The sequence below is a fragment of the Hemitrygon akajei genome, chromosome 15 (assembly GCF_048418815.1).
Source record: "Hemitrygon akajei chromosome 15, sHemAka1.3, whole genome shotgun sequence".
Taxonomy (NCBI): domain Eukaryota; kingdom Metazoa; phylum Chordata; class Chondrichthyes; order Myliobatiformes; family Dasyatidae; genus Hemitrygon; species Hemitrygon akajei.
This window is the reverse complement of record NC_133138.1, coordinates 12144003-12166070: the sequence shown is the minus strand read 5'-3', so window position 1 is coordinate 12166070 and position 22068 is coordinate 12144003. Positions and strand designations below refer to the sequence as shown.

Here is a 22068-nt window from a genome sequence, read left to right as displayed (position 1 = left end):
TATGTCACCAAATGTTGCCCTAAGGTTCACTTTCTTGCATGCAGTACAGAGCAACATTTTTTAAAATCTCAGTTTTCATTTCTCTTCCATGCAAAAGAAGTTTACTCTGTGATCTAATCCGGTTCTACAAGTGGGTCCCACAACCCCAGTTATTTTTTTTCACATGTGCTAGGATGATGAGTGTTCACCTGACTACTTGACCATTAACAATTTCATAGACAACTTCACCCATAATCAAATGGAAATACATTTTCAACTGGGTCTTCATTGCATAAGAATAAGACGTAAAAATTCTTATAAATATGGAGCTGTACTATTATCAACTGTATAAAGCAATTCCAACATGAATTGTATGTCAGAACTCTCATTGGATAAAATTATGTTTGGATATTTTTTATAATTAGTAGGCATTTAGAGATGACCTTTGCTTTGTTCAGTATAAGATATATACTGTATCAGAATAACTCTCTCAGATCATTGGAAAGGTTGATTCACCATTACCTTTACAAATCATACTGCCTTCTCCTGAGCCTTATCAGTGAAGATGTATAAAAGAACTGTTTGGTTTGTAATAGCAAGGAAATTAAAATATTGAGCTTTTGAATTGATGTACAAATGCAACAGACTCAAAGAAATAGAATGAAGCACTCATGAAATCTCAAGAAAGAATAATCCATAGTGGAAAGTGGAATCCTGTACTGAAAGTTATTTTATTAAAATCTGCCCATTTTTACAAAAATTATAATGATACTTGAATGCACCATTTACAGATTTTACACCATTAATCAAAGTTATATATTTAACAAACAAGAGGAAATCTGCAGATGCTGGAAATCCAAGCAACACACACAAAATGCTGGAGGAACTCAGCAGGCCAGGCAGCATCTAGGGAAAAACATACAATTGGCGTTTTGGGCTGAAACCCTTTGGCAGGACTGGAGAGAAAAAGCTGAGCAGTAGATTTGAAAGGTGGGGAGGTGGGGAGGGAAGAGAGAAACGCCAGACAATAGGTGAAACTTGGAGGGGGAGGGATGAAGCAAAGTGCTAGGAAGTTGATTGCTGAAAGAGACAGAAGGCCATGGAAGAACGAAAAAAGTATTCCTCCAGCATTTTGTGTGTTTTGTTACACACACACACACACACACACACACACACACACACACACACACACACACACACACACACACACACACACACACACACACACACACACACACACACACACACACACACACACACACACACACACACACACACACACACACACACATATATATATATATATATATATATATATATATATATATATATATAGGTTAATTATGTAGTCCAAAAACATAAATGAAAAAAGTAGTGAGGTACTGTTCATGGGTTCAATGTCCATTCAGAAATTGGAGGACAGAGGGAAAGAAGCAGTTCCTGAATTGCCAAGTGTGTGCTTTCAGGCTTTTGTGCCTCCTTCCTGATGGTAACAATGAGAAGAGGGCATGTCCTGGTGGTGGGTTCCTGAATGATGGTCATCGACTTTTTGAGGCACTGCCGCTTGCACATGTCCTGGATACTACAGAGTAAAGTACCCATGATGGAGCTGACTAATCTTACAACTCTGCAGTTTACTTTGATCCTCATTTTGGTTCTATCCAGATTCTAATTTGAATTTAAATCTGGAGAATATTCAGCCAATTTTATCAATCTTTATAATTAATTGTGTCCAGATTTATTTCTATTGGGCAGGAATTGCTGCCAGTTTGGGAAGAGGAATGATTCCTATTTTTGGAAAGTGATGAACAGATTTGCAATGTATATACACCTTTTAGGATATCCACATAAAAAGTCATAAAGGAAATTGAATAATTGGTCTTTTGTATCGTTTATATGAACCAAGAGATGTAGAAAATAATAGACATTTTTTCTTAAGCTAATGCAATTTTGAATTCTCTGCTTTTCTTCCAGCTCGAGCACATAAAGAATAATAAAGTAAAATCTGTTCCATTTACTCAGTTGTTAAAAACCTGTAATATCCGAACCATCACAATCATTAACATTCTGCTGTGGTAAGTATTGGAGTCAAGCAAAATACACAGAAACACACAAAAAACATCTGGTTTTAAGGACTTGGTGAATATATCCTGGAACTGTTTAGTCTCTAGATATTTTCCCACAGACTGATTGAATTGCTGGTCAGTTTTGCTGAATGAAGTTCTTTCCCAATATTCACACTTTGATCCAGCCAAGTATTTGTTAATTTCCTATGCAAGACACTTGATGGCATGTGGTAATGACAGAGGTGCACCATCTCATTAAAGAAACCCCGATTGGCTGTCTCAGAAGAATATTAATGTGCCAAATTGCTAAAATTTTAAAATGCTGACCACCAGGAGAAGTAAGAGGAGTAAACAAGCAGTGTAACGTTCTCTGTGGTCATTTCCTTCAGTAACACATTGCTTGGATACGGTTGGCAGTGGGGGAGGGGATGCAGCTGGGCAAGACTCCGTGGTGGTGTGTTGACTCCCTGGTGCCAGGATCAAGTATGTCTCGTAGTAGATACAGAACATTCAGAGAGCAAAGTGTGTGCAGGCAGAATCCACAGTCTATATTGTACCAGTGGCAGATAGGAGAAGGGATGAGATCCTGTAAGGTGACTTTAGAGAGCCAGATAAAAAGTTAAAAAGCAATACTTCCAGGGTTGTATTCTTAGGATTACTACCCATGCTATGTACCAGTGCAGTGAGAAATAGAAATATATTACAGTTCGGTACAGAGCTGGTGCTAGAGGTGGGCTTCAGATTTATGGATCATTGAGCAGTCATCCAGGGCAGGTGGAAGCAAGCAAGACGGTTTGAACCTTAGCTGGAGGGGAACCAGAATTCTCACCAGGAAGTTTGCTGGGTATTAAACCAAAGTGGCAAGGGTATGAGAACCACAGCAGCAGGGCAACAGGTGGTAGGGTTTTGGATGGGAAAGGTGCTATGACAAATAAGACTGAAAGGAAGGAGAGGAAGGAAGAAGCTGATAAATGTGGTGGGACTGCTGAGATGAAACGTGTTTAATTCAATGCTAGGAGTACTACAGACAGACGGACATAGGTTATTGATACCGAGGGAAATTGGGTTTCGTTACAGCCGCACCACCAAGAATAGTGAAGAAATATAGCAATATAAAACCATAAATAATTAAATAATAATAAGTTAATCATGCCAAGTGGAAAAATAAGTCCAGGACCAGCCTATTGGCTCAGGGTGTCTGACACTCCAAGGGAGGAGTTGTAAAGTTTGATGGCCACAGGTAGGAATGACTGTAATGAGGAAGAAGTTAGAGCCTGGATCAGTACATAAAACCACAAAGTTGTTGCCATACGGAGACTTGGTTGCCTGAGGGGGAGGACTGGCAGCTCAATATCCTTGGATTTTGTTGCTTTAGGTGTAAAAGAGGTGGAGGGATTGCACTACTGATGAGGGAGAATGTTGCAGCTGTGCTTGTTAGTTAGTCTCAGATTCAGCAACTCTGCCACACTTTACAGTCAGTGTTAACACTACCTGGAGCCACTGTAGGCAGGCAGATGGTTTTTCACCAGTGTTCTGTACTGTGTTCATGAATTTGGCGAATAATTCATCACCGTCTTCCATGGTATCAAAATTGAATCTAGGAGTTCTTCGTAAATAGGGGGTGAAACTCCAAGGCTTATTGACTTGCTGATGTCAGAAGCTGGTGGAAGAAGACTTTCTCATATTTTCCATGTTCTATGAAGATCAGACACTCTTGGGTCTTGCAAAGGCAGTTCAACACTAGCACACCAAACCTCATAATCCACCTCATTAGGTGGACAAGGGGTTCTACCAGAAAAAGTTTGGAGCCTTACAGGTGGTTTGCCATGAACCATCAAGCCATTACTGTGCACAATGAGCTCCACCACGACTCTCCGAGTATCTGAAGGGTGTAGATCACTGGGAGTGAGGAATGGGTTCATGGCAACTCTATTAGTTTGTATTACAGGGATTGAGTTATTCTACATAGCAGCTAGAGCTGTTTCTGTCTGGTTAGTATCAGAGGAGAATGCTCTGAATTGAAGAGTTGTGGTCTTGTTATGTACATCTTCAGCAGTTCGAACAGTGACTGTCACCCTTCTCTCAATAGTAAGGGTTTCACTGATCCTGGTTAACATCTCTCTCAGGATTTCATTATACCTTTCCCACTGTGCTTTGCTAAGGTTTTCAACTCACCAAGGTAAGCTTGAGTGATGCTGTTTCAAACTTCCTGAGTGTAAAGACTGGCTAAAGTAACTACATGGTAGGAAACTTTTTGGTCACCTCTTGCTAGCTGAGTGTATGGAAGCAAGGGCTAGAGATCTTGCACAGCAGAACCAAAATTGTACTCTACTATGAGCAACATGGGAAACTCTACACTGGGGTCAGGTAGAGAAATAACTCTGGCAACTGACCCATATTCTTTTAGAAAATCTAGTATTTCCTCCTCTTTTTCTGTTCCTGTTATGCCACTCACTGACTAAAACAGCATTTGGGATTTTGACACCCTTTTTCTCTATGACTTTGGTTTTTTTCCACTGTCAGTCTTAATTGAACAAATGCATTTGAACAAATGAGTTTTAACAATAGGATTCTTCTAGTGCTTGTGCATTAATCAGTGTGTTACTGGTTATCTAATGCATTGCCTTCTGGCTGGCTTGCCAAGTTTTATATAACGCTTGTCTAGCACTTGTCTCATGTGACTGGTCACCACACTCTTTAGGAGAGAAGTCTAATTACATAATACTACACTGGATGTCAGTGGGCCATCAGAAGCTCTAGATATCGAAAGGAGGCAATGAATAGAGAACACACACTTTTGGAGGTAACTTTTATTTATAAAAAGACAAGATATACAAAATATTTACATGAGTATGAAAAATTCAAAATTCCAGCATTCTGTTTGGTTCCAAACCTGAGATCAACAAAAAACAAATTTTTCTTAAGTTAGAATCAGTGATATTCATTGGAATAACCTTCGTCACTAGTGTTATTCCCTATTTCAAGGTTTATAGACTAACTTTTCCTTTTTACTTACCCCTAGTTAGAAAACTAATTGAATTCCTATTCTTAAGTATTTCAGTTAACTTCAGTTTCAGTTCAAGTCAGTATATATATCAACTGAAATTCAAATTTTAAAATGAGATGTCTATACAGCTTAACTCCTTTCACAGCAATTCTGCAATATCACAACTTTTAAACAAAGTAAATCTCGTTCAGCAGCTTATCAAAATCTTCGCAAAAATAATCAGTACTTGCAGAAAATCAAATTCAGATCCTTGGAATGAAGTAAGTTTATAAATCCAACCATATTAATTCCTCTACGTCATGAAACAATTAGTTCCCACACTTATTCTTCATCTTGGGTGGGTTGCCATCTTGTTTCTTGCTTTGTTATATGAAATGGTTGATCATCCATGGAGAGTTGATTCACAAACTTATACAACAAAATGACCAAATCCCTTGGTGTGATTTAACAGAACCAATTCCCAGTTACAACAGTAGAGATCTTGGATACTCATCTCTGCCAATATTGTCTTGTTACAGTGTCTGTTTGTTATTGCTATAGCTTGAATAGATCTTTTATCACTATCGTCTCTACTCCAGGGGTTTCACCCTGAGGTTTTCAGGTAAGTAGGGGAGAGATACTCACTACTGATTCCACTTTTAACAGTTTATATCTTTAGTTTCTAATAGTTTGCTGCGTTTCTCTCACTTTCCTGCATTTCATTGGCTATGCCTTGTTCTCGCATAGCATTTATTTTACAAGTTCTCTTTATTTTAAAATTCGGTAAACCTTGTTTTCATCCCTCCACATGTGAAGCTTTATAACATTACATCTTTTGGGTTTAATTAATCTGGGTTACAAAGCGAAACCCAATAGCATGAATGGCAGTGATGCTTCACTACCAGATGAACTCAACACCATCTATATGCATGTTGAAAGGGAGAATATAACTACATCTGTGAAAATCCATGTGGCACCTAGTGACCCTATGATCTCTGTCTTGGAGTCTGATGGCAGGCTATCTTTCAGGAGGATGAATCCTTACAAAGCGAAAGGACCTGGATGGAGTACTTGGTAAGGCTCTGAAAACTGGTGCCAACTAACTGACAGGAGTATTCAAGGACATTTTCAATCTCTCACCGCTATGGTCGAAAGTTCCCACCTGCTTCAAAAAGGCAACAATTGTACCAGTGCCGAAGAAGAGTAGTGTGAGCTGCCTTAATGACTATCATCCAGTAGCAATCATGTCTATGGTGATGAAATGTTTTGTGAGACTGGTCATAGCTAGAATTAAGACCTGTCTCAGGAAGGACCTGGACCCACTGCAATTCTTATTGTTGAATTGAATAACTCCTCTTTGTCAGCCACTAAGGTTATTACCATCACCCACAGAAAGACTATTTTCTTGTGGGGTAGATAATAGTTGGTAATTTTTCATCAGGAAAACAGGGGAGTTTACAACATGATAAATTTCAATACAATATATTTTACTGTCCAGTTAAGAAATTGTTACTTAATTTAGTGAATGTGCTCTATCCACTTTACTCTTTTGACTGTGTGGTTAAGTACAGCTCCAACACTATATTCAAGTTTGCTGATGACACTGCTGTTGTGAGCTGTATCAAAGATCGTGATGAATCAACATACAAGAGGGAGATTAAAAATTTGGCTGAGTACTGTAACACCAACCTCTCACTCAATAAGACCAAGGAACTGATGTAGACTTCAGGGGAGGGAAACCACAGGTCCATGAAACAGTACTCAGTGGAGGACCAGGGGTGGAGAGGGTCAGTAACTTTAAATTCCTGGGTGTCACTATCTCAGAGGACCTGTCCTGAACCCATCATATAAATATTATTGCAGAGAAAGCACAACAGCATCTTTACTTCCTTAGGAGTCTGTGGAGATTCGGCATGTCATCAAAAATCTTAGTTAACTTCTATAGATGTGTGGTGGAAATTGTATTGACTGGCTGCATTAAGGCCTGGTATGGGAACACCAATGCCTTTGAGTGGAGAATCCAACAAAAAGTAGTGGATTCAGCCCAGTACATTACGGGTAAAACACTCCCAACCATTGAAACATTACCGTAGAAAAGCAGCATCCATCATCAAAGATCCTCAGCCCCCAAGTCATGCTCTTTTCTCACTGCTGCCATTAGATAGAAGGTACAGGTGCATGGGACTCCCACCACCATGTTCAAGAATAGGTACTACCTCTCAAACATCAGGCTCTTGAACAAAAGGGGATAGCTACACTCTTTCTATTTCTGGTATTCCTACAACCAATGGTCTCACTTTAAGGACTCTTTATCTAGTTAATTCATGTTCTCATTTTTTATAGCTATTTATTTATATTTGTAACTGCACAGTACCTTGTTTGTTGATCCTGTTTACAGTTATTGTTCTACAGGTTTGCTAAGTATACCCAGAGGGAAAAGAATCTCAGGGTTGCATGTAGTGGCAATGTATGTACTCTGATAATAAGTATTATTTTAAACATTAAACTTTGAACTTTGTGACTAAATTAATGCTGCAAAAGCCACATATCAGCAACATCTCTGGACAACATGAAATCAAGTGAAAGAAATTCTAAGAAATAAGCTAGGGAGAACATAAGAATATGTTTTACAAGAAGTATTTGAATTTGTTTTTGCAGGATGATTATATCAATGGGATACTATGGCCTGTCATTGAACATACCCAATCTCCATGGTGATGATTATCTCAATTGTTTCCTCTTTGCTGCCTCAGAGATTCCAGCCAACATAGCAGTATGGCTTCTCTTCCAGAAGTTTCCACGCAAGTTCAGCCTTTCAGTCATTCTTTTTCTTAGTGGAAGTATCCTGCTCTTCATTCATTTCATCCCATCACGTAAGTTTTACATTGCTTCTATATTGATCCTATTACGATATTTGCTAACAAGCGTTAAAAAGCAGTATCCCATGATCAGTTGAAATACACAGGAGCTGTAATTCTGAGAGTTTTTGGTACGCTGGCACAGTATGCCAACCACTCTGAAATCCTTCACATTCCTTCCACCAACTAACTGCACAGATTTTAACAGTGGTATGATCTTGAGATGTTGGACCAAATTGTGACTCGTGCAGATGTGCCTGAGAGTCCAAATGAAGTTTGCTGTCCTGTCTATAGTTCAATGAGCATCATGGATGAGCAATTGAAAATTAGCAGACTCTGACATGAGATCTGCTTAAACTGTCATATGATTCTAATTCTGATTAATATTCTATTATTATTCTGAGCTGGTTATCCATGCCCTGCACTTCTGACAAATACATGCAGGAATATCTGCGAAGTTACATTGGAACAGCACAGTTATAACTCCTATTGATTTTTGATCATCCATATTGATAATGTGACATTTACTTCCACTGGCAGCCTGTTCCACTCCCTGATCACCGTCTGAGTGAAGAAGAGCCTCCTCAGGTTCTCCTTAAATATTTTACCTTTTACCCTTAAAATATGACCTCTAGTTTTAGTTTCACCCAATTGCAGTGAAAATGCCTGTTTACATTTACCCCTCTATACCCTTCATAATTTTGTATACCTCTGTAAAATATCCCCTCATTTTCCTACGCTCAAGGGAAAAAGTTCTAACCTATTTAATTTTTCCCTATTACTCTGGTCCTCAAGTCTGGCAACATTCTTGTAACTCCTTGCTGTACTCTTTCTATCCTACTAATAATCTTCCCTGCAGGTACATATTCACCAGAATTGTACATAATACTTCACCAATGTCATATACATGTCAATATAACATACTACGTCCTGTACTTAGTACTTTAATTTATGAAGGTCATTGTGCCAAAAGCAATCTTTATGACCCTACCTACTTGTCACACCACCTTCAGGGCACAATGGATCTGTATTCCCAGATCTCTCTGTTCTACCACACTCCTTAGTTCCCTAGTATTCACCGTGTAAGTCTACCCAGGTTTGTGTCCCAAAATAGAACTCTACACACTTACCTGCATTATTCCACCTGCATTTTTCAGCTTGTTTTTCCAGATGGTCCAGATCCTACTGCAAGCTTTCCTCACTGTCCACTGGAACCTCAATCTTGCTGTCATCTGCAAATTTGCTAATCCAGTTTACAGTGGTTAATGACACGCTTTATAGTGCCAGCTGTAAGGTCAGGTTTCAATTCCCGCTGCTGTCTGTGAGGAGTTTGTACGTTTGCTCCGTGACTGCAAGGCTTTCCACCAGGTGCTTGGGTTTCATCCCACATTACAAAGATGTACAGTTAGGGTTTGAGTTGTGGGCAGGCTCTGTTGGCACCAGGAGTGTAGGCTGCCCTACACAAATCCCGCTGATTTGATTTGACATAAGCTATACATTTCACTGTATATTTTGATGACCTGTGACAAATAAAGCTAATCTCTATTATTGGAAAGATAAAAATAGAGATTGCTGAGCCACTGGCAATGATATTTGCATCATCAATGGGAAAAGGAAAAGGATTGGAGGGTTGCTGATGTTGTTCCCTTATTCAAGAAAGGGAGTAGAGATAACCCAGGGAATTATAGACCAGTGAGTCTTACTTCATTGGTTGGTAAGTTGATGGAAAAGATCCCAAGAGGCAGGATTTATGGACATTTGGAGAGGCATAATATGATTAGGAATAGTCAGTATGGCGTTGTCAAAGGCCGGTCATGCCAAACGAGCCTGATTGAATTTTTTGAGGATGTGACTAAACACATTGATGAAGGTACAGCAGCAGATGTATGGATATGGATTTCAGCAAGGCATTTGATAAGGTACCTCATGCAAGGCTTATTGAGAAAGTAAGGAAGCATGGAATCTAAGGGGACCTTGCTTTGTCGATCCAGAATTGACTTGCTCACAGAAGGCAAAGGGTGGTTGCAAGGTGTTGTGCCTCAGGGATCTGTTTTGGGACCCCTTCTCTTTGTGATTTTTATAAATGACCTGGATGAGGAAATGGAGGGATGAGTTAGTAAATTTACTGATGACATAAAGGTTGGGACTGTTGTGGATAGTGTGGAGGGCTGTCAGAGGTTACAGCCGGACATCGATAGTATGCAAAACTGGGCTGAGAAATGGCATGTGGAGTTCAACCCAGATAAGTGTGAAATGGTTCATTTTGGTATATATAGGACCCTGGTCAGACCCCACTTGGAGTACTGTGCTCAGTTCTAGTTGCCTCACTACAGGAAGGATGTGGAAACCATAGAAAGGGTGCAGAGGAGATCTACAAGGATGTTGCCTGGATTTGGGAGCATGCCTTACGAGAATAGGTTGAGTGAACTCGGCCTTTTCTCCTTGGAGAGATGGAGGATGACAGGTGACCTGATAGAGGTGTATGAGATAATGAGAGGCATTGATCATGTGGATAGTCAGAGACTTGTTCCCAGGGCTGAAATGGCTGCCACAAGAGGACACAGGTTTAAGGTGCTTGGGAGTGGGTACAGAGGAGATGTCAGGGGTAAGTTTTTTTACGCAGAGTGGTGAGTGCATAGAATGGGCCGCTGGTGATGGTGGTGGAGGCGGATACAATAGATAGAGTCTTTTAAGAGAGTCCTGCATAGGTACATGGAGCTTAGAAAAATAAAGTTCTAAGGGTAACCTTAGGTAATTTCTAAGTCAGTATATGTTCAGCTCAGCATTATGGGCCGAAGGGCCTGTATTGTGCTGTAGGTTTTCTATGTCTCTATTATCATTCAGACCATTGACATAAATGACAAACAACAACAAACTAGCACCAACCCTTGTCAGAGTCACAGGCTTCCGGTCAGAGTGGACTGCTACACTTTCCGGCTACACCCACGAACCCAATTTTGAAGGCAAAACACTCAAAATGCTGGAGGAACTCAGCAGGTCAGACAGCATCTGTGGAAATGAATATACAGTGTATGTTTCAAGCCCAGACCCTTCATCAGGACTGGACATTTCCCCCACCTTCTTGCTCTGAATTGTCATCTTTTTCCCAGTCCTGATGCAGGGTCTTGACTCAAAACATTGATTGTTTATTTATTTCCATAGGTGCTGCCCGACCTGTTGCATTCCTCCAGCATTTCATGGGTTTTGCCTTGGATTTCCAGCATCTGTAGATTCTTCTTATGTCTGTGAACCCAATTTTGAATTTAATTTATTACCTCATCCTGTATGCCAAATGACTGAACCTTTTAGACCAGACTTACAAGTAGGACTTTATCAGAAGCCTAGATAAAGTCCAGGTAGACAGTATTCACCGACTTTCCTTCATCAACCTTCCTAGTAACTTCTTTAAAAAAACTTTACAAGATTGGTTAGACTTGGCCACTCATGCACAAAGACATGTTGAATATCCCTGATCAAGCCCCCTACCTATACAGTCCCTTAGTGTATCTTCTGATAATTTAGCCACTTATGTCATTGGGCTCACCTTATTCTTAGAGCCTTTCTTGAACAATGGAATGATATAAGTAATCCTGCAGTCCTCCGGCATCTTGGCTAAAGATGTTTTAAATTCCTTTACCAATCTCTGCACTAGTCAAACTGCATTTTTACTAACAACACACACAAAATGCAGGAAGGGTCTCGGCCCAAAACGTCGACTGTACATCTTCCTATAGATGCTGCCTGGTCTGCTGCGTTCCACCAGCATTTTGTGCATCTTGCTTGAATTTCCAGTATCTGCAGATTTCCTTGTGTTTGTGTATTTTTACTAAAACTTCTTTCTTCATTTACTGACTCCATTAGTTCCATAGTATTTCTGGCAGTTTTATTGTGTCTTCTTTTGTAATGGAGGACACAGTATTTGTGGAATTTCCCTGCAGGGTCTTTATTACCCTTTGGAGAATCTTCAGCCTCGGTCATTAAGGAGCCATATTAACATTTGCTAGTCCTGTCTATATTACATATCTTTAGTTTCTCCTACCTCTTCATTCCATCTTTGGCATTTGGGCTTTCTACCCCAAAGCTCCCACTGCTGAGTTTATTCAGTAAACTGTTATGTCCTTCTACTATTTTCTCTTCCTTTATAACCTTCTTTAAAACTATCTTCTTTAACTATTTGTTTTCCTAATAATATAGAATAATACAACACAGAAACAAATTCTTTTTTTCCCACCATGACCATCTGATTATACAAACATAATATTGCACTTGCATCTAAAAGCTGACAATTCAAGGGTTCATCCGAATTCTTGGATGCCAGAGTCATAAAGCCTAAAAGTACTTACCTCCGCAACTCATGAAGGCATTATTTCCCAGATTTGAAAATTAAATCTCCTTAATATGCATTTAAAATGCTTATCAGTCAGTGATATTTTATGTCTCCTCTTTCTTCTCCTAATTTCTATTTTAAGTTCCTCTACACCAATACTTGAAGCAATTAGCCATTATCAGTTTGTGATATATTTATCTAGCCCACAATATCCCTGGGTTAGCCAGGTTCCATGGAACTGCAGTACAAACCTTTCAACCATTTAGGACCATGATCCTCCTGAATTCTCATTAATTTACTTTGGAATGACTCCCACTTACCGATGAAAACATAACTGCAAACAACTGCTGCAGATTTTGACTTACAATATTAAAGTGGTCTTCCTTCTATTATGACCTTAATTTCCAGTCCATACATTCCCCTTTCAATAACTAACTTGAGACCTACAAATCAGAAATTACTATCTCTAAAGTGCTCAATATCTCCCTCAGCAGCCTAGTGTCTGTTTTTCCATCTGCCTCTCTTTATCACATTAGAGCTGCTTTATCTCTTGTAAATGTATTATAAAATTTGTTTTGTAATTATTATTGTTATTGAAGAAATAAGCTGTTTTTATTTACTGCACCTCATTTATGTTGGACCAAAATGTTTAACAGTAATTTTGGAAATACCTTTTATTATGTGTATCTTCAGCACAGGATCTCAGTTACCAGAAATACACATCTGGAGTTTTTTATTCTTTCCAATAATTTTAATATTGGAGGAAAGGCACCAGAACTTCTCAATGTTTGCTAACATTGGAATGTGTATGGGGAAAATTAACCCATGTTTCCAACATACGGACAGATCTATACAGCCAGTCACTTGTAAACCAGAGCATCATATATCCAGTTCACAATTATTTCTGTTTGTTCCAGATTTTTTAGCACTTGCTACAGTGCTGGTGTTAATTGGAAAATTGGGAAGTACATGTGCCTTTTCCATGGTTTATATCTACACCACTGAACTGTATCCAACCCCAGTGAGAAACACAGGCGTCGGAGTGAGTTCAATGGCATCCAGGCTCGGCAGTGTCATTTCACCTTACATTCTTTTGCTTGGTAAGGTAACAATTAATCATCACTGATTAATCAATACTATATAGAATTTTGATGCTATCCCAATATATAAATAATTTATATATCATGGTTTTGTAAAACCCTTTACTTTGCAGCAGAATTAAAGACTTCCTTTTATTTAAAATTTCATGGCCTGAATAAGTCTAGTAATGAAATTCACAGCCACAATGAGTATGAGATGTGACAGTCCCACTTAAACTTACCGAGTTTTTTTTTGATGCATTTCAGTTCCACATTTCTGATCTTTGGTCTGATGAGGAAGAGAGTAGGCCTCTCTAGAGTACAAATGTCTATTTATATGTCTAGGCAGATTACAGTCATGAGTTTTCTGCCCTGCCTAGTTGGCTGTCCGATGGGGAGCATTCAAAATCAGTGGGTGAGCTTGGGCTCTTCCTTGGTCAGAGAGCACCAAATGAATTAATTCACAGCCAGGAAGAGTACTGATCTGATCTGCCTTCCATGGTAAGCGAGCATTGCTTATTCATGAGTTGCTTGATCCAATTACGATTAGATTATCAATTAAAAAAAATGGGGGCTTTCAGAGTCATTCTCAAAGTCAGTACTTCTAATTCTGAGTTCCCATGTATCTGTTGTGTAATGCACACAGGAACGAAGCACGTAGAGGTGCCATTTCCAGATGTTATTCATTTAAATGTGGGTAGCCGATGCCATCCATGTGTAAGGAAACTGGGTTTTGGTTAACCTGAGTGGACTGAGGCATTGACTGAGTATGTCACAGGTCGGTGTAGATACACAAGTCAGTCTATTATACTTAATTATTCTCTCTCCTTCAGCCCTCCTACCTGCTTTATACAAACTCCACTCTTCCCTTAGCACGTGATCTTCAACCAGCTTGATTGGAACACAATGCCACCAATCACATACATCCCAACTGCCAAACACCAGTGATCACTGACAGCTGACTACTTTCCAATGCCAATGTTGTATCCTATCCCCGCATCTTTGCCTTGGGCCCAGGATGTACCTAGTTTCCATCATTTAATTTGTACCCTTACAGCTGTGGGAAGGGAAATTCTTTTGCTTTGGGCCTTGGGCGACACTGAAGTTACAAGCAATTGACCACAATCAATAGTGTTACCGTGGAACGTGATCATTGCCATAAAACTACCATTTAGTTGCTGAGGTGCTATGCAATTCTAGGCCCTTTGCTTTTATTTAGAGTTATTTGGAGTATCCCCATTAAAATATAAACTCTGTTATTAACTTGAGATTGACTAATGATAATGTCATCCTAATTGATAGTTCAAAGTGTAAACAAACCTTTAGTATCTGTTGTTGAAACGGAGGTAAAAAATATCTAGTGGCTTGCTGTTTACATATTGTCCGTCTAATTAGTTCATGTTTATCGGGTCCATAGTGATATTGGTGGCTTTCCTACAGCAAATGACATATTAATATGATTATAATATGCCTGTGGCCCTTAGTAACCCTTCCTAAATTAGAGATTGAAACAAATAATTTTCTAATTCAAAGTGCTAATTTCAAAATAGAATGATCAGAACTAAAGTTAAGATGAGATAAGATAAAATTTTATTTATCCCAAAGGAAATTATTGTTTCAAGGTTGTTCGGTCAGAATTATAAACCTTAAAATACAAAATTTAAGCATTGAGGTATGAAAAAATACAAAATGTGCATTAAAAAGTAATAGTGCGAAATACAAAATACATCTAACATATTCCCTCCATCTCTGTGTTCTAGGAAATAAAGTCCAAACCTATTCAAGCTTTTCCTATAACTCAGGACCTTAAGTCCCAGCAACATCCTTGTAAATTTACTCTGCACTCTTTCAAACTTATTTACATCTTTCCTGTAGGTATGTGAGGAATGAGATTCAGTCCTTTGCAAGGGGGGACATAGGGTCAGGAGAAGTAGAGTCTGTGTGGCTAGAACTGAGGAACAGTAAGGGCAAAAGGACCCAAATGGGTGTTGTCTACAGGGCACCAAACAGTAGCATGGATATTGGGTGCAAGTTGAATAGGGAGTTAACATTGGCATGTGGCAAAGGTAATGTCGCAGTAGTTATGGGGGATTTCAACATGCAGGTGAACTGGGAGAATCAGGTTGGTGCTGCACCACAGGACAGGGAGTTTGTAGAGTGCCTACGGGATGCATTCTTGGAACAGCTTGTACGAGAGCCAACCAGGGACAAGACTATTCTGGATTTGGTGTTATGTAATGAACAGGATTTGATAAGCGATCTTGCAGTAAAGGAGCCATTAGGAGGTAGTGATCATAATATGATAAGTTTTTATCTGCAATTTGAGAAGGATAAGGGCAGCTCGGAGGTGTCAGTGTTGCAGTTGAACAGGGGAAACTATGGAGCCATGAGGGAGGAGCTGGCCAAAGTTGACTGGACGGATAGCCTAGCAGAAAAGACAGTGGAACAGCAATGGCAGGTATTCTTGGGAATAATGCACAAGGTGCAAAATCAGTTCATCCCCCAGAGAAGGAAGGATTCAAAGGGGGGAAAGGGGCCACAGTGGTTGACAAAGGAAGTCAGAGATTGCATAGCATTAAAAAAAAGGAAGTATGACAGAACTAAGGTGAGTGGGAGGACAGATGATTGGGAAGTTTTTAAGGAACAACGGAACTTAACTAAAAAGACAATACGGGGAGAAAAAATGAGGTACGAACGCAAGCTAGCCAGGAATATAAAGGAAGATAGCAAAAGCTTTTTTAGGTATGTGAAGAGAAAGAAGATAGTTAAGAACAATGTTGGGCCCTTGAAGAATGAATTGGGTGAAATTGTTATGGGAAACAGAGAAATGGCAGAAGAATTTAATGAGTACTTTAGATCTGTTTTCACTAAGGAAGACACAAGCAATCTCCCAGATGTATGGATGGGCCAAGGAAATAGGGTAACAGAGGAAATGAAACAGATTGACATTAGGAAGGAAACGGTGATGAGTAGACTGATGGGACTGAAGGCTGACAAATCCCCAGGTCCAGATGGTCTGCATCCTAGGGTACTAAAGGAGGTGGCCCTGGAAATTGCAGATGCATTGGTAATCATTTTCCAATGTTCCTTAGATTCAGGATCAGTTCCTGAGGATTGGAAAATGGCTAATGTTATCCCACTTTTTAAGAAAGGAGGGTGGGAGAAAACAGAGAACTATCAACCTGTCAGCCTGACATCGGTGGTGGGGAAGATGTTAGAGTCCATTATTAAGGATGAAATGGTGGCATATCTAGATAGCAGTGATAGGATTGGGCCAAGCCAGCATGGATTTACCAAGGGTAAATCATGCTTGACTAATCTGTTGGAGTTTTTTGAGGATGTAACCAGGAAGTTAGATGGGGGAGATCCAGTGGATGTAGTGTACCTCGATTTTCAGGAGGCATTTGATAAGGTCCCACATAGGAGATTGGTGGGTAAAATCAAAGCTCAGGGCATCAGGGGGAAGACATTGACATGGATAGAAAACTGGTTAGCAGATAGAAAGCAAAGGGTAGCAGTGAATGGGTGTTTCTCGGAATGGCAGGTGGTGACTAGTGGGGTGCCACAGTGCTCGGTATTGGGACCACAGCTGTTTACAATTTACGTCAACGATTTGGATGAAGGCATTGAAAATAACATCATCAAATTTGCTGATGATACTAACTGGGTGGCAGTGTGACATGTGATGAGGATGTTAGGAGAATTCAGGGTGACTTGGATAGGCTGGGTGAGCGGGCAGATACTTGGCAGATGACGTTTAATGTGAATAAGTGTGAGGTTATCCACTTTGGGAGTAAGAACAGGAAGGCAGATTATTATCTGAATGGTGTAGAGTTAGGTAATGGAGAAATACAAAGAGATCTCGGAGTCCTTGTTCATCAGTCACTGAAGGTGAATGAGCAAGTGCAGCAGGCAGTGAAGAAGGCTAATGGAATGTTGGCCTTTATTACAAAGGGAATTGAGTACAAGAGCAAGGAAATCCTCTTGCATTTGTACAGAGCCCTGGTGAGACCACACCTGGAGTATTGTGTACAGTTTTGGTCTCCAGGGTTAAGGAAGGACATCCTGGCTGTAGAGGAAGTGCAGCGTAGATTCACGAGGTTAATTCCTGGGATGTCTGGACTGTCTTATGCAGAGAGGTTAGAGAGACTGGGCTTGTACACGCTGGAATTAAGGAGATTGAGAGGCAATCTGATTGAAACATATAAGATTATTATGGGATTGGACAAGATAGAGGCAGGAAATATGTTCCAGATGCTGGGAGAGTCCAGTACCGGAGGGCATGGTTTGAGAATAAGGGGTAGGTTATTTAGGACAGAGTTAAGGAAAAACTTCTTCTCCCAGAGAGTTGTGGGGGTCTGGAATGCACTGCCTTGAAAGGTAGTGGAGGCCAATTCTCTGGATGCTTTCAAGAAGGAGCGAGATAGGTATCTTATGGATAGGGGAATCAAGGGATATGGGGACAAGGCAGGAACCGGGTATTGATAGTAGTTGATCAGCCATGATCTCAAAATGGCGGTGCAGGCTTGAAGGGCCGAATGGTCTATTTCTGCACCTATTGTCTATTGTCAAAACTGCACATAATATTCCAAATTGGGTCTCACCAATGTCTTAGACAATTTCAGCATGACATCCTAACTCCTGTTCTCAGTACACTGAATTCTGAAGGCCAATGTGTCAAAAGCTTGCTTTACAATCTACCTATGACACAACTTTCAAGGAATTAGGGATCTACATTTCTCGATCCATCTGTTCTACTGCATCCCTTCGTGCCCTACAGCTCACTGCGTAAAGCCTATCCTGGTGGGTCCTCCCAAAGAGCAACACCTCACACATGTCAGCATTAAATCCCATCTGTTATTTTCAGCCCATTTTTCCAGCTAGTCCAGATCCCGTGATAAGCTACACCCCCAGTCTTCAAAAAGTTCATTTTATTATCAAATATATGCAGAATACCACTCTCCTCCATAGCCATGAAGTACAGAAAAGCCATGGTGGTTGTTCAACAGAAAGACATCAACCACCACTCGCGTGTAAAAGAAACAAAGACTCGCAAACTCCAAAACCAATTCCTCCCTCACACAAAGCTAACAGATCACCCTCCGGAGAACAACTGCTAGAACATCAAATCCCAAACACCCAAACCCCTCCCTCGCAAAAATCTAACACATTGCCCACGCGGACATCAAATCCACAAACCCCAAACCCACAACCCGCCATTTGGCAACAAGAAAGAAAGTACAGAAAACTAAAGGGTAAACTACAGTCTACACCAATAATCACATAAATCTCAGAGCTTCAACAACATCCTCTGTCAGCATCGAGGAGAGCAACGGCTCGAATTCAGTCCTTTTGTGGAGAGCAACCCATCTCACTGACAAGAGCCACCAGATCAGGGACATTGTGGAAACAAACCATTTTGGAAATGAATTGGATATACACGCAGGGGAAATAATTTGAATGCATTTTGGCCTCAGTTATATGAAGTTGTTATATTTAGTTGCTGAGTTTCACTTTAAATTGAATGTGCACTATGTTTTTCCAGATGTTTATCAAGAGAATCTGTCGCTTATTGTGATCGGGATGTTAACAATGTTCGCAGCAATTGCAGTTTTGTTTCTGCCCGAAACATTTAATGTTCCTCTCCCAAATACTATGGAACAAATGCAAAAACTCTTTTGGTAAGTACAATAGTCCTTATGGTTTACTCATTTTATACAAAGTATTGTGCGAAAATGGTAGTGGCTGTAATTAGAAAGTGCCTCAGGTTTGTTTATGGACTAGATTAAAAGATAGAATTTTTCTTTTAAACAGTCATGGAAAACCTGGGGGGTTGGGAGTTGAGCATGAAATATGGTGCTTCCAGTACCTTTCATTTCTGATCTTAAGCAACTGCAGAGTTTTGGGATGCTGCCATAGCACAGCTAATAGAGCTGATGCTTTCCTGCTCTTGATCATTATCTCTGGCTCTGTCTATGTGGTGTTTGAACATTCTCCCAACGGCCTCATTGGTTTCTCCCACACACCCAAATATACATGGTAGGTTCATTGGCCACTATATTGTCCCTAGTATGTAGATAAGTGGTGGAGTCTATTTTTCCTCATCAAGCCGAAGTGATTCTACAAGCCTGTTCAGTAAGGGGCCAGAATATAAAGAAGTGACATCAAAGTAATAGAAGACAATTTTCACATAATAGGTGTTAGTGACTTGGACAAGAATTTGTAGGTAGTATAATTAGCTTGAATCAGATGTTCTTTTCTATCTTAGTGATCGCAGAATTCACACAGTAGCCAATGTAAGTAAAGAGAGCACATAACATAGGTCTTGTACACTATAGACACAGGGTGATGATGATGATGGAGGGGGAGAATGAGTGGAGCAGTGGATTGGGTCCTGATCATGCAGTCCAGCTATTTCTTGAAAGCTGCTGAGCATCTCAAATTTTGGAGAAGTTGGCAAGCATCTGGGCAAGAATGGAATATGCACTCAGTAGCCCCGTTTTTTACTCATAAATGCAAATATCTTATCAGCCAATCATGTGGCTGTAACTCATTGCATAAAAGCAACCAGACATGGTCAACAGGTACATTTATTGTTCAGGCCAAACATGAGAATGGGGTAGAAATGTAGTACTTCTGATGCAGATATCAGAAGATGGGTTTTCACCATGTGGGGCAAAGCTTCAGATCTCTTGTACCTACAGAATAGTATTTATGAAAATATTGAGGGAGTTTTCAGAAGTGCCAGTAAATGTCAAGAATAGATGTTTATTTGCCCTCTCTTGTTGGAGATGGCCATTGCATTGTATAAAATTTACTTGCCACGTGCCATCCCAAAATTAAATATTAGCTTATCCTTACTACAGCAGACATCTGTTGTTTTATTAGCGTATGTGTTGAAAACTGTGTAATCATTAGTAAATATCCTGAGTTATAACCAAGTAATAATAGATCATTCATGGAGCAGTTGAAGATCATGGGTACTGGGATAGAACCTCGGGGAATTAGGCAGTGACTTGATTTACTACATTTAGTTATCTCATAAGGTGAGAACCAAAGTGTGATGATCAGTTAAGACAAAGAGTAATATCCAACTGCAAAGAATATGTTAATACAAAATTATGTGAAAAAGTAGCTACCGTGAAGGTTTGGATTAATTTTAGATTATGCTGTTATGCTTGAAGCAGATAGTTACATGAGGGCATCACGTAACCAGTATATTAAATCAATTAAGAAAACTGTGATTAAGAAAGCAAACAAAGGAGGGTTTGAAATATCCAAATTACTATGTTGCTAAAACAAAACATTTGTAATAAAGATCTGGCAATTAGTACAAGGATGTTCCAGGACTGAGACAGCAATACTTGGAATAGCTGAAACTGTAAAAGATGAAACGGCCAATATTAAAACAAAGTGTGTTATTGAAATGGCAACAGCTGGTAAATACCTTGTAAGATCAGAAAAAGGCATATCGAAGTGTTGAGTCAGGGGAGAGAGACTGTAAGAGTGGTGGAAACAAATTCAATCAGAGCTTTCTCAAGTACTGAGTTTGCAGAGCTATAGGAAAGAGCAGGTGAATGGGTCTCACTGGATTCTGTTAGAAAAAAAACAGCTTGGACTTATGTGATAGAATGAATTTTTATGATCCTTTAATTCTACTTGACTAAAGAAAAGTAATTAAAATCTGAATGTCATATGATTGAATGTTATCAGTAAAAATTAAGCTTCTTGAACATTGCATACATCAGGTTTTAATGTTATAACTACTCCATACATGAAACAGTACCAGATTGTCTCATTATTTGCTTGTTTAAATATTTGAGTATCATTTTCTCAAGAAATATATGGGTAACTTGTGTGAACTCTGTATATACGTAGTAACCCACATGCCAGCAATGTGCGGCATAATAATGCATCAATTAATTTGTGTATTCAATGCTGATAAAAACTGACACTGGAATTTAATGAATTACTACTAAATTCATTTGAAATAGTTGACTATCTGGCCAGTATAACATGGAAATGTTTACATTCAAGTCCATTCTTTATGATTAATTTTTTAATTCAAATATAGGTTCAAAGATAGAAGACGTGTTCACTCTAATTTAAGCAAAAACGAAACAACGGAAAAAAGTAGGGTGATTGTTCTTGAGGAAGCAGCTTGACACTCTTTTGACCACAGATCTTTAGCAGCAGACAAACAACTGAAGATTTCATCACAAATTGGATCATGGATTGGCAGATTCTTCTGCAAAAACATAAAGTGAAATTGAGAAAAATGGGAGTACTCTCACAATGCTCAGATGCTCTGCAAGCATCAGGTTTTAATGTTTATTACCAAGTTTTAATGAAATATATTTTCTAGAAAAATTTCTGCAAGATATTATGGGAAAAAATGAAATTTTTGTGCTTCTTTGGATCAAATTACCTTATAATCACTTGATGTTTTCCTCTTCATAGAGCAATTAATTAAATGCAATGAAACAAACCACATCTACCCAGTCCAGTGGTTTCCTTCAGTAATGTTATTTGTTATCAACTCTTGCTTCTGCTATGTTCATCCAGCTTTGCTCCAAACCTTTTGTCAGTAGAATTTCACAGGGCCCGTATTAAGCTCATTCTTGTTGCAATTAAAGTCTAATTCTTTTATACAAAGAACAAAACAGCACAGTACAGGCCACTCAGCCTACAATGTTGTGCCGACCCTTGAACCCTGCCTCCCATATAACCCTCCACCTTAAATTCCTCCATATACCTGTCTAGTAGTCTCTTA

At 39.5% G+C, this 22068-nt stretch overlaps 1 protein-coding gene across 2 annotated transcripts in view; it reads left to right on the top strand.

Moving 5' to 3' along the window:
- The window catches only part of LOC140739172 (organic cation/carnitine transporter 2-like), a 99564-nt gene extending 77782 nt beyond the window's left edge, over positions 1–21782 (top strand). The window contains exons 6-10 of one of the 2 annotated variants that reach the window (XM_073067206.1): positions 1954–2054; positions 7690–7904; positions 13134–13316; positions 18841–18976; positions 21370–21782. In XM_073067206.1, coding sequence (XP_072923307.1) covers positions 1954–2054; positions 7690–7904; positions 13134–13316; positions 18841–18976; positions 21370–21460 — 726 coding nt within the window. In that variant the 3' untranslated portion in view covers positions 21461–21782. The remainder of the gene's footprint in view (positions 1–1953; positions 2055–7689; positions 7905–13133; positions 13317–18840; positions 18977–21369) is intronic. The other variant, XM_073067207.1, reaches the window with a different exon arrangement.
- The last annotated feature ends 286 nt before the right edge of the window (positions 21783–22068 follow it).